Raw genomic sequence first — 21,030 nt, forward strand, 5'->3', positions numbered from 1 at the left:
GGCGAAAATTTCGAGCCCATCACCACACCTCGCGTTTGCTTATACCATTTGCCCTCAAATGTGAAGCAGTTGTTACTCAGTATGAGCTCAATCATAGTGAGAAGCATTCTACTGTGCTTCCATTGTGTGGCTAGTTTATTGCCAAAATGCCAGTCCATAGCTTGCATGCCAATGCTGGGATTAATGTTTGTGTATAACGAAACCACATCTAAAGATGCTAAGATGATGTCATTTTCCCAAGTCAAATCTGTCAGAAGGCCCAAGATGTGTTTTGTATCCCTGATATACGCATGAAGGTTCTGAACTAGGGGTTGCAAAACCATATTCACGTATTCGGCGATGGGTTCAGATGGACCACCTATGCTCGACACAATGGGTCGGCCAGGTTGAAAGGGGAGATTCTTGTGAACCTTAGGCAATGTGTACATGGCAGGAAATCTGGGTTTCTCTACCTTTTTAGGTACAAAAATTCTTCCGTACTTAATAGGCCCTCTTCATGCCAAGTTCTCAGATGTTTATTAAAAAGAAGTGTCAGTGTGCCTGTAGGATTGGCCAGGAGTTTCTCATAGCAAGTATTGTCATTCAATTGCCCCAACACCTCATTGTTGTAATCCTGCCTGTCCATAATCACAATGTTGCCCCCCTTGTCCGCTTCCCTGATCGCGGTGGATGTGTTCGTAGACAACAACTTTAAGGCTTTACGTTCCCCTTGCGTCCGATTGTCTTGATTTGGTGTTCTATTGTATTTGTTTTTTAATTAATGTCTATCCATATCCTGAAGGACCAATTTATGGAATGTGTCAATCATGTTACCACCTGGTAATACTGGGCTTAACTTGGATCTAGGTTTCAGGCCACTTGAGATGGAATAATCACTTTCAACATTTAGGTCTGTCAATAATTGACTCAAATCATTAGGTGTAGCATCCTGATTGGTTATAGACAATAACAGCTGTCTATCATATACATCTTGTATACTCATGACATCCATCACTCCACACACTGGAATATTTTTCACATGTTTATTGCTTGATGGGTTGTGCAAGAACATTTTCTTAAGTTTTAAGTTTCTGACAAATTTAAACATATCACTTTTGGCCTTGCATACATCCCCCCCTATCTCTGGGGCAAAATCCTAAACCTTTCTTGAGAAGAGATTCCATGTCGTCCGTAAGTGTGAGGGATGAAAGATTGATAATATCCACCCCCAATTCCTGTGCGTCTGTTAGCTCCTTTTGTTCCCTGATCTTAGATTTCTCCTGTACTCGTTTGTGACCTTCTCTTTTGCCTCTCCTTGTTTTCTTATGTGTGCCCCACTGTTGGGTTGTGTTCTGTTCCCCTTTTTTATGAGCTGAACCTCTTTTAAAAAAGAATTGTCTGGTCTACTCTGGTTGGAGGTGCCTGGTGCATTATCTACCTCACTATCGCTGGACATAGGTGCACTCAAGGAAGTAGAGCTTGATGAAACAGAGTTGGAATGTTGTATACCTGCTTTCTGTCTATTTTGATCCCCAATTAAGATTTATTTATTTATTTATTTATAAAACTTATAAAGCTCACTGTCGCCTTGCATGCATCATGGTGCTTTCATCATATTTTTGGGCAAAGGTGAAGACTCTACCCTCTCTATAGTCTATTTCATCACGCTTCAGTTTTCTCGCTTTGCTTTGCTTAATGTCTTCCTGATGTTTTGATAAAACCTCAGCTAGGATCTCATAATTTTTTACGGTGGCCTCTGGTATGCCAAGGTCTTTAAGTTCATCTTCCAATTTCTTAATCTCCACTTAAAATGCTGCCACTTTACGGTCAGCATTATCAATCCGTATTCCCATCAATGTTTTGGAATTAAGGGTAAGCGAATCTTCCCATAATTTCAGTAGGTCATCATCAAGCTCATCGTACGTGGGGAATATCTGAGCGCGCAGCCCCCTTGGTACCCTGTCCAATCTCATGTATTGTCTAAGGGTAATGCCATCCCACCATTTACTGTTTTAACTCTTTTTGAGTTTTTCCAGCTTCACAAATTTTTCCCTCAGTCCTTCACTCCTCATCTGACTGGTATTCTTCACACTTGCTGCCACAGTATCACCTTTTGCTAGATTTTGGAACAGTTCTGCTGCTACTTTATCTCTGTCCATGGTAATGGTAGAGAAGGGATTCTAATCAAATATTGACTTGTGTGCATGTTAGGGCTGCCCTTACCGCTAGTTCTAGAACGTTAATACTGGCAACAGGGTTAGTAGTGATGCGGCAAGTATTGGCGCCTCTAATTACAACGTCAGTAAAATAAAGAACAAATATTCAATGGTGCTACAGGTGAGAGGATAACCCAAAACCTCCAAATCAGACTGCTGTCCTCGAAACAGTAATACAGATGACCTGTGCACACGTGATTTTCATTAACAGTATTAATACTGTAAGTATTTCCAAAACATCACAATCACACAACATATGATGCATGCCCAATACTCCCTATCACTTGTTTCTTGTTCCTCTCTTTGTTTTCTTTGGCACTTGATATATATCTAGGAAGACGCTTTTATAGTTTGGAGCTCTGGTACTATAAAAGCTCTTATGATGGTTATCGGACATGACTTATATTCGATGTAATTATTAGATTTTAAGATGCTGTTAGACGAGCTTTATCATAAATTTGTTTTCATCATATGTTTGACATGCGAGGCGAGTATGAAGGCTTTGACATTATTCCAGATAGATGCACGGAAGAAGTTGACTTTTGCTTTCCTGTGCACTCTCAATATTTTGGTCTGATTGGAATGTCAGAACGGGTGAAGTTGTCACGTTTTATGAGTCTGCCACCACCTGTAAATATATGATGCGAGTACAATTGTGTAACGTATTGCCATTATACATCTTATAGCCCTGAAGAAGTCATGGGTTACACCCTGATGAAACACGTGTTGGCTGGGCACCTGGAAAACAAATAAACAAAACTGAAAGAAAACGCCATTTGGATCATATGTTGTGTGATTGTGATGTTTTGGAAATACTTACAGTATTAATACTGTTAATGAAAATCACATGTGCACAGGTCATCTGTATTACTGTTTCGAGGACTGCGGACCGATTTGGAGGTTTTGGGTTATCCTCTCACCTGTACCACCGTTGAATATTTGTTCTTTATTTTACTGACGTTGCATTTAGAGGCGCCAATACTTGCCGCATCACTACTAACCCTGTTGCCAGTATTATAGTTTGCTTTTCCTGACTGGCAGGTCTCCGCATACTTTCAGGTCTCAGCATACTTTCATCTTCTGATGTTGGGAAAGGCAGATTGTGAGTTATATCTTTGCAAATTGAGGATTTAGCAGGATGAGACCATTTGCGTAGGTTACAATAAGGCTAGACTGAGGCATTCTGACCAGTTTTAATGTGGTAGGAGGTTGTTTTATTTTTTTTCCTAGTTGGTAAGGCTCATCCTACTTGCATCTTCTAATGTTGATAGAGGCAGATTGCTGGTCATATCTTCTCAATGGAGAGGTCCAACAAGACAGGCCAATTGCCTAGGAATCATCAAGGCTAGCCTGAGATTTTGCAATCAGCCTTAATGTGGTAAGGGTTGGTTTACTTTTTCGTAGCTGGCAAGTCTCAGCCTTCTTGCATCTTCTAATGCTGATAAAGGCAGATTGCAGGTTATAACTTAGCAATGCAAAGGGTCGGCAGGATTAGACACTGTGCCCTGGAATCAGTAAAGCTAGCCCGAGACATAGCGACCAACCCTAAGTAGTAAACAATACTTCAATTTTTCCTTACAATGTGCTTTCATGGCCCAAGATCAGAGTTCCTAGATGAATAAGGCAGGCAAACACTTTGCTCTCCCAGGGCAAACCTAAGCTGCAGTATTCAGTAGACTCAATCAACACACTCTGCTCGCTGGGGCAGGGTTCAGAGAGCATGAATTAGGACTTGTCCAGGACAGGAACACCTGTTGGCTACTGTGGTTTTGGCTCAAAGGCCTCTGGTTAGAGGAGAGAGCATAATCATAATTAATGGTGGGGAAGATGGGGAGGGTGTTAGAAGGTGGTATTACTCAGAAAGGATACAATACAAATCCAGGTAAGTTTGAAAACCTTTATTGAAGTTTCCAAGAAGTAGGGCCCTCAGCTTGTGCAACATGAGCCTCGGTCAGCCAGAGAGGAACAGTCTTAATGGAAGCACAGGCTACATCTGGTAAACGCGGCATCTCAAAACATAACATATTACTTATGATTAAAGCGCATGAACAATTACAATAGCATTTGAATAACACATTTGAAATATTACAATTCTTCAAAAGAATACGCAGTGCCCTGAGTACATAGAGTGCAGTATATAGAGCTGCTTGTTCACAAACTCAAGAGCAGCACGTATCCCATAAATAACACCAGCCCAAAGGTACAACAACTTCCCCCTTTGCACAAAACACAAGAACACATATTTAGCAGGCATGCCCTCATTCCTAGTATTTAGACATCTACCATTAGACAGCACTACAGACGGGTCCGCACCTGGTACAAATATAATACCCAGCATAGCCAGATCCTGCCACCCAATAAAGTGCCTTCCTTTAATTGCAACATATACCTTGGTAAACACCCTCCTGCCTAAACATGTGACATCTTGCTCAAAATAGACAAGCATGTCTATGTCCTGATCCCCATAAATCGTGAGATGAACATCAGCTTCTTTCAAAGCCGCCGTGCCACCCCAAGAAGCATTAAACAGAGTGTCTGAAATAATTGTGATTGGAGCTCCAGAATCACACATCATATTAATAGCGATTGCTTCACCTAGCAATACTTGACAGGCTGAATCCTTGACTTTACCATTTAAACATCCAAATTGAGAACCAAATTAGAGATTTCTAAAGAATCCTCCTGGTCCATTACTTCAATATTATGTACTTTTAATTGATTTTTACCCATTTTAGATACACTATAACAATGACCAGAAGTAGCCCAAATCTGCTGAAAACGCTCAAAAATTCTTCTGGACTCGAAATGTAACACAGAACTCCAACAAATGGGTATCACTTACCCTCTGAATAGCCCTGCCACAACACACCTACTGTCGCTGCAGCTCAGATGTGATCAGCCATACACCCAAAGCGGCACGCTGTATTCCGACTGTGAGCTCCAAAATCTACTAAATGGTCCCAAATCCCTTCGGCAAATGTTGCAAGGTGGTATCGCTCAGCAAGGCTACAATACGAATCCAGGTAGGTTAGAAAACCTTTATTTAAGTTCCAAAGAAGTGGAGCCCACACCTTGTGCAACCTGAGCCTCGGTCAGCCAGAGAGGAACTGACTTAACTGATGCACAGGCTACATCTGGTAAACTCTGCTTTTCAAAACATTAACGTATTACTTATGGTGGAAGTGCCTGTACAACAACTATAATAGCATGTGAATAAAACATTTGAAATGTTAGAATTCTACAAAAGAATATGCAGTGCCCTGAGCTGCTCTTGGTGCATCACATAGAGACGTGCATGCACAGACTCGAGAGCGGCATGAGAACAGCACATAATCCATAAAAAATACCAGCTCAAAGGTACAACAGAGGGGTAAACCGGGATGGGGTGAAAAGAGCTCAGAAGGGAAGTTATCATGTGAAGACATATCTAAAAAGTGTTTTCACAAGGCCCAATGGTCAGAGAAGCCCTTTCCAAGGTTCTATAAATGGCTTTATTGTTGCGAACTAAAGCCATAAGGTAGCAATAGGCAGGCCGTAAAGAGAAGACACTGACTCAGTCACATTGTTTAAACACCATTTCTTAAAATTTCACCATTCATGATAGTAAGACCATAAAGTAGAACATTTCCTACAACCTTATCCAATCACAATTAACTTCTTAGATAGCTCTTTCCCCTGAAGAACTACACTTTCAACCTCCATGTCATCAACTGCAGACGTGACAACATTGCCTGGCTCAGAACTGGACAGAAGACAAGAAGGTAGAATCTAACGTACCCATTCTGGACCCTTTGTCATCTGATGAAGAAGAGGAACCCAGGATGAGCATAGCCAGAAAGGGACTACAATGATCACCCAAGCGTTCTCTTTCCTGATCTTTGTCAGAACCCTCGAAATTAGAGTGAAAAGATTGAAAAACATTCAGAAGTGTCCTGAGGGCAAAAACATGCCAATGCATCTATCACCCAAGCTCCTTCTCTTCTGGTCCTGGATGCAGCCACTGGACTGATATTATTCCCCCTTCTGACAATGACATCTGCCACTAGTTGACTTCATCTCTTGCAGATCTGTCTGAAACCCAGACAGGGACACATGACCATGCTCAGTCCATTGAAAATGGATGACAGCTCATGTCACTAGGCTTCTCAATCAAACGCCCTGTCCCCCATATGTTTACATATGACTCGAATGTCCGATTGTCTGTTCTTACCATCACTGAAGTACCCTGGATCTGAGGAGCAATACCCAAAAGAGCTCACTTGAATGCTTTGAGCTCCTTCTATTTTCAAAACTGTGTCCTGCATTGTGGAGACAGAATGTACGACGCACATGTAGTTTACCGTGGCTTCCCATATATATCGCTGGCATTCTTTGAGATAGTTTTTGGTGCTGACATCCATAGCAGAGTTTTACTGCCCTCAGATGAACTGGGTCAAACCACCACTGAAGCTGTCTCATGATGTGATGACTTCTTTTTACCTGAGCTTCTAGTTCTATTTCTTCTGGATTCTAGGATGCTGGAGAAAGCTGAACAAAAATCCACAAATTGTACATTGCCCTGGGAATAATTCTCATTAGTGTTTCTGCCAAGTCTGCCAGAACCTGATACTGATTCAGAAGGGTTGAATCATGCAATGTGAATCTTTTTAGCTCTGGTTTCCGAGAGTACTACCAAGCCCATGTCCAAAATCTTGCCCCTATGAATTCCAAATCTTGGACGGGCTCACTTTCTTCAGATGAGATAATCTGCTGAAGACGCCACTCTGTATGGACTTTTAAGGGGAATGGACTAGATAACTGCCCAAATATGGGGGTAATAACATTGTTTGATGGTGTAGAAAGCCCACCATGGGAGCCAGAACTTCATTAAATCCCCTAACGACTTCAGACCAAACGTGTGAACACAGCGCAAAGTGGTGAACTTGAACTGTAGATTGAAGAAACTTCTGATGCTCTCTGTAAACAGATATATGAAAACAGGCATCATGCGGATCTAGAGTAACCATGAATTACTCTGGCTAGATCAGTGGGATTATTGTCTGCCAGCAATCTGCCTCAAAGTAGATTGTTGATACCCAGGAATTTACCCTTTTTTGAATCCAGGACTGGTTAGCACACTCCTTTAAAACCTTTTTACCCGAAAAAAAAATATTGTGACCTTGTTCTTCTCGAGGCACCGAAACTGCTGCTCTCTTCTGAATTAAATCCTTTCTTCAGTTACATAAGACTTCTGTTTACTCTGCTTCTAGGTAGAGGAGTATGCATAAATGCCAGATCTGTAGGAATGGATGAGAAGTCTGTATATTATACATGTTAAAAATGTACCCAAGCATCTGAAACCTTTGTTTCCCAGGACTTTACAAAGTCTCAATTATGACCTTCTACTGGACCCTCTATATACATATATACTACTTTTCAGGAGTGAAGAATGCTGAGATTTCTGAATTGATGACTGCTGATCTGATGTTGATTTCTTGGATGAGCAACAAGGCTGAAACTGATTCTATCTTTTAGATTGTTTGATAGTATCTTAAGACGTAGAGGCAGAACATGTAGAAGAAGAGTTCCCCATGTTGGGTAAAGGCATTTATGCTGCCTTCAAAAGCTTTAGTTACCATCACATCCTGCTGATCCCTGAAAGAAATATGAGCTGAGAATGGAATCTTTATTAATGTTGATGTCTCTGAATTCTCAGAATAGAATCTTTATTAATGCTGATTTCCAATCTCTGAGCTACATCTGACGACATGCCAGAATGGTTCTTTCAGGCGCTATCCCTGAGTATCTGAGACAGTCACAGGCTGTGTGGGATATGAATCTATCCTGGTGTTTTTCTCTACCAAGCTCCCTGAACATTCCTCTCACTTTTGCATTGTCCCAACCAAAATGTAACATTTTTACCAGCGACTGGACTGTATCTCAGTTCTGTCTCAGACTTTTTATCCACTGCATCAGTAGGAGTGCAGTCCTCTGGACTTACTGACATCTTTCCTGAAACAGTCACCAACTCCAGTGAAGGAGCTACCTATATACAGAAGTCAACCGGGTGACCTCCTTGAAAAGGGATTACCCTAACTGACTAAAAGGAAATTAACACAATAGGGCAGTGGTTCTTAACCTTAACTTCTGACCCAAGACCACCTCTCCTTCAGGAAGCAACTCAAGACCTGGCTGTTCGAGTAGTAGCGGACCCCTCTCCCCCAAGCGCCTTGAGACCCTCCGGGTGAGTAGCGCGCTATACAAATTTCTTGATCGATTGATTGACTCTCACTTAATAAGAATTGGAAATCCAGGGACCCCCAATGAATCAATATTGGAATCCTTGGACACCCACTGATTAATTACTAGAAGCCGGGAACCCCGACGTAAGCAATGCAGATGATTTGAGTCTCAAAGCAATACACAAAATGCAGAAACAAGCATTCATTAAACAAATCACAAATGATGCAATATTGTATTTAATTTACAAACAAATATAAAAAAAATCTTTGTGTTTTTTCGAAATTCAACTGACACCCATCGTCCATATTATATTCTGTTTGATGCGTTTACACTGCCCCTTTTCGCAGAACCTTTGTTTTAAAGTTGATAATGTAGACAAGCTGATAATCGCTCTACAAGTTGGACAGAAACTTCCACCCGATATATGATACTGACTGAATGGTACTCTCCATAGGATTTGTGGCCATACTTCTCCCAAATCCCTTCCTGTAAAGCAAATATCACACTACTATTAATGTGGGTTGAACTAAGAAACCTAAAAAACTATTATGCAAAATATCCTTAGACCGTATTTGTGGTGCAGTTTGGAAAGGTCAAGAAAGTAGAGAACGGACTTGCACCGCTAAGTAGGTCCAAAATTAAATCACTATAATAGTCTGTGGCGTGCTGCCTGGGATGAACGCTGTCTGTTCCTAACAGCGTGGTAAACTGAAACTAATGCAAAGCTCCCCCCAATTGGAAGAAGGCACCCTGGTGCACAGCGCAAAGAAGACAATGATGTCTTATCAACAGTTCATCAGGTTAAATCCACAACTCACACACAGTACGCTTTCTATTTCGATGTACGCGTCACACGCCGGTATTAATCTTACCGTGACCTAGCACTCTTGGGGTTTCCTGTCACTTTGCGGAGAGAGGGATATCACGTATCGGCTTTACCATACTTTGGTGCAACGAGTCACGGATGTAATTACTCCAGCTGTCCCCTGAGGAAGGGCTAGTCATCTGCCCGAAATGCATTGGGAGGATTTATAACTGGATGACTTTTTATGTTGGATGATGTATACGCTTCTTCAAGCATTGATGAACTGCTTTGTAATCATGAATTAAACACTTAAGGAACCTCTCCGAGTTGTGGATTTAACCTGATGAACTGTTCATAAGACATCATTGTCTTCTTTGCGCTGTGCACCAGGGTGCCTTCTTCCAATTGGGGGGAGCTTTGCATTAGTTGCAGTTTGAAAAGGGCCATAAACATAGAAAGCCTTCATGGATATCAGATCATCTTGAGTGGAAGCAGGTAGACACACACGCTGTTGAGCTGACTAATAAAAGGTAACTTTAAAAGTCTGTCCCTTGAATAGGCCTCCTTCCAGCAGAAAATCCTAGGTAGTAAGTGGCATCAGCACCGTCAGGACTAGTTCAACGAGAAAGCCAGTTTCAGTATTGGAGAGCAAGCATACACATCCTATAGAGTGATCTGGAGGAATATAGCAGAACACTGTCTAAGGCCGAGATCTTCAAACTGTGGGGCATGCCCCCAGCGGTGCTTTGTGGCGGCATTTCCGGGGGGAGGGTGCATATGCCTCAGTAAATACTTGTATATGAAGATGGCTTTTCTGTTTTAGTTCAATTTAAATATCAGCCAGCAAACATTAGGGCGGCTGTTGGGCACATTTTTAAAGTGTTTTCTTCCAGATTTTTTCATTTTAAAGTTTGTACTAATAACTGGAAACATTCGGTCCTCCACGATTTCCTGGTCTAAATCTGTTCGCAGACCCACCTCCAGAGAGATATTGATTGTGTATCTATTCTAAGGTAAGGAATCTGCAGCTAGAAATCTCTATCAGATGAACAAGTTACTTACCGTCCATAATACCTTATCTGGTAAAGAGACTGTCTAGCCACAGATTTCTTACCGACCATCCCATTCTCCCTGCTCTCTAAACGGATTTCTCTGCATAGAGTGACCCTTGTTAGATCCTTATTGTGTACACACTGCTCCATCAGCATTCTGTTGTAGCTCTGTGCTTCTGGTGCAGAAATGTCACAAAAAGAAACTGATGTCAGGGTGCCCACGCATGTCACTCTTGACCAGGCCGATCAGAGCGATGCCACCTACCAGTGTGCAGAGACACTGCTAGAAAATTCCCGGATCAAGTTTAATACCTGTGAAATTCCCTGAATCACTTTTATCAAGACCTCATCTTTACACTTACTTAACATAGTGGATACACCAGTGACGAGGAGGGGAGAATAGGGAGGGATGGTTTCAATTGATTAGTTGGTTAAGTATAATGTAAACAGTGACGGTTAATTCCGAACTAAAGAAGGGTTGGTTGGGCGCAGATGTTATGATTGGACTCCAATTGGGATCTGATCGGGACAATCCAGTATCCGGACTGTCCAATTTACTTAACACCAAAGAAAAGGGTTCCTAGTGTGAGGGAGTGATTGCGCTTCGCTGAATAACTGGCAAATTAGCTGACAAAGGCCTAATATTGTGGTGCTACCAGGAAAGGGGTGACCCTAATAACCCCTTAGAGGATGTTGTACAAGACAAACATCTACATAAATACAGAAAACCTGTGCACACACATAAACATCAAACATATAATATGCCAATTAGTGAGACTGAAAGAAAAAGCAGTTGACGCCTGTTGATCTTCGTTGTTTTAATGTTCGTTCTGGAGAAAGCCAGCCGACACGTGTTTCGTCGGAGTACAATACACTCTGACTCTTCAGGGCTAGGTCCTAATAGATAAGAGAAATCAATCCCCCACAACCGGTGATAATTCCGACCCGGTTAGGGTATCTGTAGATTGTTCTGTGGGTGGAGAAAGAGAATCAATTGCTTCGCTGTGGCGGTGTGCTCAATACATGGTGGCCGATAGCAGGGTCTGGACAGAGGTGGGCACGTCTTCAGGTGCTGAATGAACGGATATATCTTCACTGTGTGACTTCAAGTTACGAAGGCTCCTCGGTAAAAGCCTGGCGGTCTGTCCGACCCCAGTAACGGGGACCTCCTCATTTACGATGATGTGCATCGGCTTCTCGGACTGTATTGCAATATTGGAGCCGTATGTTGTAAATGGGGGGAAGGGGCATGTACACTTATGTACCTATGATTTCTGGCAGCTGAACTGAAAATCAATAAAATGTGTTTACAAAAAAAAATCAAGTTTAATACCTGTGAACCTGCAGCTAGATAGATTGTCCACCAGATAGGGTGTTACCAAAGGTAAGAAAGTGGTTCATACCACATGCACACCTGTCACCGCAGGTTTGAGCCTGCAATTCATGTGCTTTATGCAAGCAAGACTTTACTTTCACTTCCTCCTAGAGACCATTCTGAAAAGACTAGGTTTGAGATTTTTATGTATGGAAAGATAAGTGCAATTACAAAAGAGCAAATGTGTGATAAATATTGTTTGCCAATGTATCTAAATTTGTTTGTACAATCACGTATTTTTTCAGTGTTTTTGCAGTGATTTCTGTTACAGAGCATCTAAATATTTTGAAGCACAAATTCCAAAGAATCCAGTGTGGCTGCGCGATGATGAAAGGTACTTGGATGCTAACAGTAACACTGTTATTATTGCTTTATATTATGTGCCCATTGCACTTTGAGAGAACAAGTATAACATGCTTTGTAGCAGCTACCTCCTGGAGGATTCTGATGAGTTCAATTGTCGGGATGTGGTTGAAAATTTTAAGTTGTGTCATCTCTGTCTCTACTTTTATATTTTCAGAGTACCTGACACCAACAAACTATGCAAGCTTATTTGCATCTCTTTGGTTTTCCTGCATGTTTTGTAACAAGTCCCGTTTTTAGTTACCATTTATATGTGCTATGAAAGTTAATCCTCAAACTTTTGGCGTATCAGAAAACAAAGAATTCACCACACACCGTTGAACCATTGTTTGTTTCCAATTTTTGTATTGAATTATGTGAAAGTTAAGAGAAAATCGCACTTCAAACGTGCAATCCCAAGCATGAGTTTGTTCATTCATATAACCCCAAAGTTAGTTCTTGAATGTTTTAGCATCAGAATGTTCTAAACCTGAAGTAAAAAGTGACTCCCATTGAAGCGAAAGGAACTCCAGTGGGGTGTATGGCTTCCATTGGAATCCATTACAGGAATCCCTAGTCCAGTTATTCAATGCTACACAAGAGTTGTTTCCCAGTGTATCATCACTGGGAAGTCTGGTTTCGCTGACAGGGCTCTCTTAGAGCCTTCTGGTGAGACCCTGGCTCTCTGCTCCAGTGGAGAGCAGTGAACTTTAGTGTCAGAGGGGGAAGGAAGGCACATAAAGTAATGGGGGTTGAGGGGAGGAGATCAGTTTTTTAAATAATTCCTTTGGTCAGAGAACAGAGTGAATTAAAGAGTGTGCTGTGTATGGGTGGCAGGATAGTAGTTTCTTTCAACTCAGGCGTGATAAAGTGAATGTTGAGGTAGGCGTCAGGATGCCAAGTATTTCTGTTTTTTTTATATTTAGAAGAGGGAGAAATTGGAGAGAGGGTACATACCTGTCAGAACAGCAAGTTTTTAAAATTGGGTGGCGAAGGGTAAATCAAATGCTGAGGTTGGTGGGAGGTGGTTATCGGGAGGTTGTTGCCAGGAAAACCAGGTGCATTGTTTTTTAGTATGTGGGAAGGGGAAGGTAATGCTAAGGATGGTGTGGGAGGGTGGATGGATACCAGGCACTTTTTAAAATTTGGATGGTGGAAGGAAGGGATAGTTAGAGGGTAGTGGGGGTGCGTGGAAGGACACCAGGTTTAATACAGGGCATGGTCTGGTGTAGGTGAGGCCATGTCATGGTTGCCCCCCCCCTATTACTCCTATACTCCAGCACAGCTGATGACAGCAGCAGGATATTAATTTGGGAAATGGGGGGACATGCATAACATAAAATTAAAGCTTGGGTAACTAAATAAAAGGAATATTTTTCATCTTGGAGTTCTAAGTGGCATCATGGAAAATTCACGCGTTACTCTTGTTGTTATTCACATCTCCCCATATATAATTCTATGTCAGGACCGGAGGCTTCAGATTATGCTATATCTTCCTTCGCTTTATTAACATAAAGTCTCCACAGCAGCTTAGGAAAAGATATATAATAATAACCAAAAATGCTTTAAACATAAAGCATTGACGGAATGTTCAACAAATCAAACAACAACTCCCAAGAGTCTCTTGGTATAACGATAGTCCATAGTCCTTCCACTCTGTCCATCACCACTATAAATCCGGACTTCTCATCTTCTTCCTCCTCTTTCTTCGCTGCTCCCACAGCCAGATAAGTGCTTTCATGTTTTTTCCTTTTTTTCAATATTGCTGATTGTATTGTGTACGATCGTTGGGGGACTCACTGCATGGTTTATTCCCTTACAGAGTCCCCGGTCGCGGGAACGTTCTTCGTTCCTACGCGACTTTTCTTTCCCACTTGTGTGCGGTGCATACGTAGACCGCCAGGGGGCGACCTGTCGTCTCGCCGACGCTTCGGCGCGCCTCTGCAGTGCCAGGGGCCGCGCCGTGGAGTCTGCTTGCGCAGGAGCCAGCCCTCGCGTACCCCTCTGACACCTGGTGCCCCGGGTCTGTACTTTCCTGCTTCTGATGCCCCGTTGGGGTCTGTATTGCAGCTTTTGACCGCGCGAACCACCTTCGGGTGACCTTTGTGCACCTCTTTATTCACAGTGTGGCTTAGCGCGCTTGAGGGGTGCGAAGACCCGGTCCCGGCGAGGAGGGTCTGCGCGCTTGGGGGTTGGTGCAGCCCACCTGCCACGTCAGTTGGCCACAAACCTGATCGCAGCCGGTTGGCCTGCCCATATCCGAGTTCTATCTCGACTGCCGCCCTACAGGGTGCCCCAGATTTGCCCTTGGTTCAAGGATGGAAGGGGAGTACGAGGAGGAACCTTGCCCCTATCTGCAGGACGACGAATTCTACCAGGCGGCGGACAATTCGATTTACCATTGCGTGACGGAGGTGGTAGGCCCCATGGAAGACCGCCTTTCCGCCCACATCGTCGAAGAATGCGCGAAGCTGGCATCGGCGCATGTGCCTCCGACTCCCGATCTCCCAGGGACGTCCGGCGGGTTGCCACCCGCCCCGAAGAGGCCTTGTAAGGAGGGGCCTTCATCGGAGGCCCATGGTGTGGACAGGGGCGCGTTCGAGCGTCTTCGGGACGCCTTCCTGGCAAAGGCAACGGCGGTGCCCCCTACGCCCTTGGTGGACCCTGGTGCTTCGGGGGACGTGTCTACGGCCCCCGCCTCCCCAGTGTACGATTCTCCAGACACCGACGACGACGGGGAGTCGACCAGATCTTGGCTTCCGGCACCCTCTGCCAAGGAGATGCCTCGGGATGAGTCGAGCATGCTGGACCCGGACGAGATCGCCCACCCCCGCTCCGCGGCCTGGACACCGGGGGAGACGGTGGCGAAGTTTGTCGCGGGCAGACTGCGCAAGCCCCTGGAGAAGGAGGCGAGGGGCTGCCTGCGTGGGGAGTGCCCTCGGCCAACTTTGGAAGGAGAAGTGGCCATGACACCGGAATTGGATCCCAAGATGGCCACCTTCCTGGCAAAATTTATGAAGGATCCCAGGAAGGGAATCGATCGGTCCTGGCGGGCCTGCCAGGACAAACTGTTAGATGCGGTTGGGCCCGCCACGAAGATCCTTGATATGGCGGAGGAGGCTAGAGCGAATGGCACCGTAATTTCCCCGGAGGTGCTTTCAAATTGGGCCCAGAGGGTGATTGTGTTCTTGGGCAACGCCAACTGTGCCCTGTCTACGGAGAGGCGGCGTTCCCTCCTGATAAAATTGGACCCAAAACTGGGGGACCTGGCCTCGTCGGAGGCGGGTGCTGTGGCCCAGGGGGGCCTCTTCGGCGAACCCTTCATCAGGGAACTGGGCAAGTTCGTGAACACGTTCACGTCACTGGATAAGGCCCAGTCCAGCATCAAGAGGGTGTTTCACCAGCGTTTCTCCGGAGGGGCCGGTCGCGGTAGGGGGCGCGCGATCGGCCGTGGCCAGCAGGCCAGCAATAAAGGACAAGGCTCCGGAAGAGGTCAATACCAGACCTCTGCCAATTATACCAACTTCTACCCCACCAGAGGGCAACGCTTCGGCGGCAGAGGGTTCAAGAAGAACTCCGGACAGGGAAATGCCCCCGGTAAGTGTCCTTTGTTTGGATCAAGTTCCTATTGGGGGGCGGCTGGCAAGCTTTTACGGGGAGTGGGAATAGCTCACTGCCGACGCTTGGGTTTTGCAAACTGTACGGGGTTTCCACATAGAATTTTACGACCAGCCCACGCAAGCGAGGCCCCCGCGCCCGATGGTCTTTTCAGAGTCCGACGCGCTCTTGATAGACGGGGAGGTCTCGGACTTGCTGCGCAAGGGGGCCATCCGTCTATCAACGCGCCACCCACACGGGTTCCTCAGCAACGTCTTTTTAGTGGACAAGACGGATGGGGGCAAGCGCCCGGTGATCAATCTCAAGGAGTTCAATGGGTGGTTGATCTACCGGCATTTCAAAATGGAGGGTATCCACCTCCTTCGAGACGTACTCCTCCCTCGGGATTGGATGGTGAGACTGGATCTCAAGGACGCCTACTTGGTCGTCCCCATCCACCCCCCTCATCGTCGTTTCCTACAATTCCTGTGGGACGGCAAGGTGTTCGAGTTCACCGCACTGCCGTTCGGTCTTTCGTCGGCCCCGTGTTGCTTCACGAAGGTTCTCCACCCGGTTGTGGAGTTTCTCAGAAGTCAGGGGGTCCGTATGTTAGTATACTTGGACGACATCCTCCTCATGGGGCAGTGCCCGGAGGTGTTGGCGGGCCAGCTGCGACAAGCGGTCGGTCTGCTCCAGAGACTTGGGTTTGTGGTCAACGGCGCCAAGTCGGTTTTGGTTCCCACTCAGCAGATCACCTTTTTAGGTTTCGTGGTGGATTCGGTGCAGGCGGTCTTGAGCCTGCCGGGTCGGAAGGTCGCAAAGATTCGACACCTGCTCCGCCAGACGATCGCGAGGGATCGTACGTCCCTGCGTCATATCGCCAAGGTGGTGGGTCTTCTCTCGTCCTCCATCCAGGCGATTTTCCCAGGCCCACTGCACTACAGGGCTCTCCAACGTCTGAAGGCGCAACATCTGCGCCGTGGGATGAGTTACGATCAGTGGGTCCCCCTCACGGACGAAGTGAAGGAGGAAATGTCATGGTGGCTGTCTCACATGGAGGCATGGAATGGTCGGGCGATCTTCGGTTCTGCTCCGGACCTGATCATAGAGTCCGACGCCAGCAGGTCGGGCTGGGGCGCCCGGTGCGGGGATTTTTCCACCGGCGGCGCCTGGTCTTCAGAAGAACAACGATTGCATATCAATTGTTTGGAACTCCTGGCGGGCTCCTTCGCAGTTCGTTGTTGGACCAAGGATTCGGTCAAAGCCTGTGTCCTGTTACGGATGGACAACGTTTCGGCGGTTCGTTATGTGAACCATCTGGGAGGCCCTCGTTCCCGCGCATTGGCGGACCTGGCGAAGGACTTCTGGGATTATTGCCTGTCTCGTCACATTGCGGTGACGGCGGAGTACCTGCCGGGTCAGGCCAACCAGGTAGCGGATTGGCACTCCAGACATCTCAGGTACGCCAGCCAGTGGAAACTGGATCCGAAGGTCTTCCGGTGGCTGCAAGCCCTCTGGGGTCCCTTTTCGGTGGATCTCTTTGCGTCCCGTCTCGACCACCAGCTGCCGCGTTTCTTCAGCTGGAGGCCGGACCCTCTTGCGGAGGCCACGGACGCCTTTCTGCAGGATTGGAGTCGGGAACAGCCGTTTGCGTTTCCCCCATTCTCCATGATCATGCGAGCGGCGGCCCAAATACGCCGCCAGGGAGTGGAGCTGGTGCTGGTTACGCCACTCTGGAGGTCTCAAGTATGGTTTCCGGTTCTTCTGGAACTTTCTTGGGATTTTCCAATCCTACTCCCCCTGTTTCCTCTACTCCTGACAAATCCGGATCAGGAACCTCATCCCCTCGTCACGCAGAACTCTCTCCGCCTCGTGGCGTGGAGGCTCTCAGGAGATGCTGGGCGCTCCCAGGCCTTTCGGGGTCGGCTGAGCACCTGCTCTCCAAGGCATGGGCCGATAGTACGACGAAGCGTTACAGATCCGCTTGGCTTAAGTGGATGCGTTGGTGTTTACGAAGGGGTTTGGATCCCTTGGTCGCAGGCCTCGTTCCCGTGCTGAATTTCCTGGCGCATTTAGCCGACAAGGGCTTGGCCTATAGAACGATCAATGCCATCCGATCGGCGATTTCGGCAGGCCACGACAACATCGATGGCCACCCAGTAGGGGAACATCCTTTTGTTTGTTGGCTCCTGCGGGCTATCCGACTCGCGTTGCCTCCTGAACCCCGGTACTCCGTCCTTTGGGACGTCAATTTGGTTCTGAATTTGTTCTTGTCTTGGCCGGCCAATTCCTATCTGTCTCTTAAGGAGCTGTCGGCGAAGTTGGCCATGTTGTTATGTTTGGTTTCTTGTAGATGCGTTTCTGATGTGCGCGCGCTGGATGTTTCTGCACGCATTTTTTCCCCGGATGGGGTTACCTTTACCGTGGGCCGACGCACAAAAACGTTGTCGCGGTCCATCTCGTATCCAGCTTTCCTTGACACTCCTAAGTTGTGTGTTGTGCAATGCCTCAAAGCATATGAGGACCTGACCTTGGAGTTACGCCCTCCGGGCGAGCGTCAGTTGTTGATTGCCTTGCGGAAGCCACACAAAGCTGTCTCCTCGCCCACTATTGCTCGGTGGGTGCGGTGGGTCATGCAAGAAGCGGGCATCAATACTTCTCTCTTTGGAGCACACTCCGCCAGGGGGGCCATGGCCTCTAAGGCTTTCTCGGTGGGTGCTCGTTTGGAGGACCTGATGCGAGCGGCGGATTGGTCCTCAGATTCCACCTTTAAGAGGTTTTACTTTAAGCCGGTGGTGGATTTGGCCCAGTTGGTGGTAAGTAAGCTTTGAACTAGCATAATCTGAAGCCTCCGGTCCTGACATAGAATCGAAATTTGCCTAGCTTACGTAACGGTAGGTTTCAATTCTATTAAGGACACGGAGGCGAGGATTATCCCACCCAGGCTACAGTGGTGTCTCTTCCCACCCGTATAGCAGTAAGTAAAGCGTTTTCCTTTACGTTGTCGGTACTGTGACAGTCACTGAATGCTCCTCGCCTTGTTGTCACGTTCCTGGACCACCTCGCTGATGCTGTTTCTTTTTCGACAGGCAATGAGGGTGCTAAACAGGACCAATGAGGCTTAAGCGTGATCTGCGCGAAGAAAGAGGAGGAAGAAGATGAGAAGTCCGGATTTATAGTGGTGATGGACAGAGTGGAAGGACTATGGACTATCGTTATACAAAGAGACTCTTGGGAGTTGTTGTTTGATTTGTTGAACATTCCGTCAATGCTTTATGTTTAAAGCATTTTTGGTTATTATTATATATCTTTTCCTAAGCTGCTGTGGAGACTTTATTTTAATAAAGCGAAGGAAGATATAGCATAATCCTCGCCTCCGTGTCCTTAATAGAATTGAAACTTACCGTTACGTAAGCTAGGCAAATTTCGATTCTTTCCCTCACTGCACAAGCAACGTGTGCTCCAAAGGCTCTCTTTGTCCACTTTATCCTTAAGGCATCTGCCAAATCATGCAGCAAAAGCGTAAATGTGTCTCATCTAGAGTTGGCTGACCATCCCTAAGTTGGAATCTCGAGCACTCCAGCTACAGGTTTCTTGAGGGGTTAATCCTATTTAATTTTTATTCACATTTTTCTATGTAGACATAGGGAACACACAACATTTTGCTGCAATAGCCATCAGAACAAGGTCTCTCATTAATGTGAATCATCAATGAATTTTCAATACTTAAAATATATTTACAGCAAGACCTTTGCAAAACCAATGTAACAACAAAATAGGCATACAGATTAACATCTCACTAACTTTATACCAGTTTAATTTAATCTGATGTAAAATCTGTTGTGAGCCCCTGAGTCAATTGAAGATGCCTAATTTGGATCCTTTGCGTTCTAAGAACTATAGTGGTGTAATAAATTAGTGCTGTCATCCCAATATTTTTAAATGTGCTTTGGTCAACCAATTACAACCAATTTTGCAACCCAATAACGCCATAGGTCTGATGCTTGTTTCTGTCATTTCAGTGATGGAATAAGTCAGTCAGTCAAATCATTTTATTCAATGCTTACTTGATAAGATCATAAAAGTACAAGCATACAAAATAAAAACATCCATCCATATACAGATTGTTACAATAGGCTGTTAAAATCATCCATAATAAACATAGTTAGAACATACAATTCATTCTAGGATATTATACAGTTGCCTGGTTTTCCGAGATAGGGCTAAAAATGAAGCAACACAATAACAGACAAGATGATCGGGCAATGATTATAAAAAGAACATTTCTGGCCGACATTGGCTGAAGTTATATTTGCGCATGATTGGGAGTATACATCTTTTACGGTGTTCCACATAAAATTTACAAACGAAGGAAATGTGCAAATTAGATTGTGTGGACACCCCATCACATGGGCAAGGCGGGAGCACGTGCAAGGCAAAAATTCCTGACAGATAAGCCAACATCCAAGGAGTAAAATTCAGACGAAACCTAAGTAAAATAAATCTGTGGCGTGAGTTTGTCACAGAAAATAGGTATGGAGCTCTCCCTTCCTGGTTAATCGGTCCATCTAAGTAATATTTTACTGGGGATTTTGAGCTGATAGTTTTAAGTCTCTCGTTTGCCCTTTGTTTTAGGAATCGTGTTTTAATTTCCTTTTTAGTAATAGTGGAGCAATTAGTTGGGGTCACAAATAAATGCTCTAAACCAAGGGAGGTAAAACTGTTTTAACAAAGGTAATCCAAGGGATCCTCTGGGAATGTTCTAAAGAGAGACAATCTTTGATAAACTTCTGAGTGAGGTTAACAGATTCACTTCTCCATATAGAATGCCATAATAGGATTGGGGCCAGGCTAGTCAGATCAATTATGTATTGGACATCCAATTCTGTGTGACAAATACTATTTTAACAGCTTATGGGGAGGCCTACTAGTTTTTTCCAGAAGGTATCCTCAATGGTCTGGAGAATTGAGGAGTTGGAGTGTCCCCAGATACCTGCCCCTTAGTTTGCTACCGAAATAGATTTGGCCATATAAACTTTTTTGAACATGTCAAGGGTTTTTTGCTCCTAGCTTTTTTTTAAAGGAGTATAGGGCATTCATACTTGTTTCTTACTTGAGGCCCTTCGTGGTAATCATGTTTGACCAATTTAATTGTCTACTAAGGTCACTACTAGATAAGAGAAAGTATCGGAGTCACTTTCTGACCTGCTATATGGAGATTTGGTACCTTCTTATCCTTACGACCAGTGATTAAAATAAAGAACTTTGCCTCATTGGTTTTCAGGTCCAATTTATGCATGTAGTTCACATAGATCTCTAAAAGTTTCTGTAGAGCTAGACCCGTACGGGCAATTAGCACTGCATCGTCTGCGTAAAGGAGAATTGGGATGCTCACTTTATTCATGTTTTGGACATCTGACGTTGAGTCTAACTCGGGTGCTT

At 45.2% G+C, this 21,030-nt stretch overlaps 1 protein-coding gene across 1 annotated transcript in view; it reads left to right on the forward strand.

Annotated features, from left to right (window-relative positions):
• LOC147658895 (putative RNA polymerase II subunit B1 CTD phosphatase RPAP2) overlaps nucleotides 1–21,030 on the forward strand; it is a 189,979-nt gene that overhangs the window by 105,466 nt on the left and 63,483 nt on the right. The window contains exon 6 of the mRNA XM_086952049.1: nucleotides 11,895–11,983. Within this exon, the coding sequence (XP_086808175.1) occupies nucleotides 11,895–11,983 (89 nt within the window). The remainder of the gene's footprint in view (nucleotides 1–11,894; nucleotides 11,984–21,030) is intronic.

The sequence above is a fragment of the Lissotriton vulgaris genome, unplaced genomic scaffold, assembly GCF_964263255.1.
Source record: "Lissotriton vulgaris unplaced genomic scaffold, aLisVul1.2 SCAFFOLD_1988, whole genome shotgun sequence".
Taxonomy (NCBI): domain Eukaryota; kingdom Metazoa; phylum Chordata; class Amphibia; order Caudata; family Salamandridae; genus Lissotriton; species Lissotriton vulgaris.